At 70.2% G+C, this 1,873-nt stretch overlaps 1 protein-coding gene across 1 annotated transcript in view; it reads left to right on the top strand.

Annotated features, from left to right (window-relative positions):
• CDC25B (cell division cycle 25B) overlaps positions 1 to 1,873 on the top strand; it is a 6,682-nt gene that overhangs the window by 1,497 nt on the left and 3,312 nt on the right. Inside the window, exons 4-5 of the mRNA XM_026070601.1 lie at positions 1,408 to 1,449; positions 1,615 to 1,678. Of these exons, the coding sequence (XP_025926386.1) occupies positions 1,408 to 1,449; positions 1,615 to 1,678 (106 nt within the window). The remainder of the gene's footprint in view (positions 1 to 1,407; positions 1,450 to 1,614; positions 1,679 to 1,873) is intronic.

Genomic DNA, 1,873 nt, shown 5'->3' with positions numbered 1-1,873 from the left:
CCCCCCCCGGCCCGCTGCACCCTCCGCCCCACCCCGAGGCGGCCGCGTCCCGGCTGCCGATCTAGCCACCTTCCTGCCCGCACCGGTGAGGGTTTGAGGCTCTCGGGCTCTGGCCGGGTTTTTGGCTGCTCCCGGTGCTGCACAGCTCGGCTTCCTTGCTGCAGCCGACAGTGGATGCTGCTGGGAATCATTAGGGACCAGAGGCCACGGGCCAGGGTGGGGGAGCCCCTGGCAGCTGGAGGTGACCTGGGATGATCCACGGACACCTTCCTCCGCCTGGATGCGGGGAGCTGGGATGCTCAGGGCAGAGAGGAGGGTTAAGGCAGCAGCAAAGCACAGCAAGAGCCTGTCTATGATTTCATCACCTTCATACAGGAATTATGTCTTAAACGGTGCCCGGCTCCTCCCTGCCACCCCCGGCTATTATCCGCCGCAGCTCTGCTTCCTGCAGGTTAAGCTGCCTGGCGCCGGCGGGACGGGCCGGTCCCTTGCACAACGCCGGTCCCGGAATCACAGTCCCACTGGGGCAGAAGTCTGCAGAGCTGCTGCGGGAGAGCAGGGCTGGGGCGGGTTACGGGGGGGTAAACCCAGAGCTGAGCGTGCTGGGGGTGCAGGGGGGGCTCCTGGCAGGCTGCGGCATCCGGACGCTGGGATCGCCGCACCCGTGGCGCTGCCACCTCCCCTTCCCCCTTGCACCTGCTGTGGCTGTTTGCAAAGGCTTTTCCCGGCAGATGTTCCCTGGGAGAATGAGTAACCGGGGGCAGATGGCTGCGGTGGGGCCGGGGAGGCTGCGGGGCCRGCCGGCATTCCTGTGCTCCGGTGGGCACCGTCCCGGGGCACCCCGGCTGCAGCCCCCGCACCTCGCTGGGGCCAGGGGTGCTTGGCCCCGGGGGGCTCCGGCGCGGGGTGCGGATGCATCCCATCCTGCTGCTCTGCTCCGCTCCGGCATGCCGGGGCCATATGGCTGCTGAGGGGCCGTGTCGCCCCCCTTCCTCCCAGCGCTGCCCATTTACATACAGGTGGAGAGCGGGGGGCCGCCGGGGTTGCTGTAGCGACGCTCCGACCCTCTCCGCTCCGAGGGGCCCTCGTGCCGGCTTTGTCCCAGCTTGGAGCTGGGTCAGCGGGACGCTGCGGGACCCCCCCCCAGCACAGCCCCCGTGCACAGAGGGTGCAGGGTGCCCCCCACCCACCTGGGGCACGGCTTGAGCCAGCCGTGCCCAGATGGGGTGGAAGCCCCCCCTGCTCGGCACCCCGCTGCGATCCCCCGTTTGCCAGCGGTGACGTCTCCGCGTGCCGAAGAGCCAGGGCAGAGCGCTCGCCCCGGGGACGGTGCCCCCGTGCAGGGCTGGGGGGGTCCCCTCGCGGTGGGGGGCCCGGCTGTAACCTTGGGCTCTTCCCTCCCCGCAGCTTCGAGAAAGCGATCCTGGAGTCCGGGAGAGTTGTCAAAGAGTGAGTGAGCGGGTGCCAGGCTCTCCCCGGTCTGGATCAGGCCGGCGGGGTTCCTGGCGGAGCTGCTCCTGGGGGCCTCGGGGGCTCCCCCCACTGCGGGGCACCTGGCTGGGGGTTGCCCAAGGGCCCCTACGCCCCTGATCCCATCCCTCTCCTTCTCTGCAGCAATAAGTTCCCCATCCGGAGGATCCAGTCCCTGCCGGTGAGTCCCGGGACTGCGCAGAGCGGAGCCGGTGGGATGCTGTGTCCGACCTGCTGCTGGGAGCCAGGGCTTGAGGGGGGGGGGGGCTGCATCCTGCTCTGCTAATGCCCCCTGGCTGGGCTGCGGCGAGGAGGAGGAGGATGGAGCGGGGCAGCGCAGAGTTGGGCCCCGGGGTGGGCGAGGAGGAGGAAGAGGATGGAGCAGGGCAGCGCGGAGCCGGGG

This window comes from Apteryx rowi, unplaced genomic scaffold, assembly GCF_003343035.1.
Source record: "Apteryx rowi isolate R43461 unplaced genomic scaffold, aptRow1 scaffold_315, whole genome shotgun sequence".
Taxonomy (NCBI): Eukaryota; Metazoa; Chordata; class Aves; order Apterygiformes; family Apterygidae; genus Apteryx; species Apteryx rowi.
This window is presented reverse-complemented; position numbering and strand designations above follow the sequence as displayed.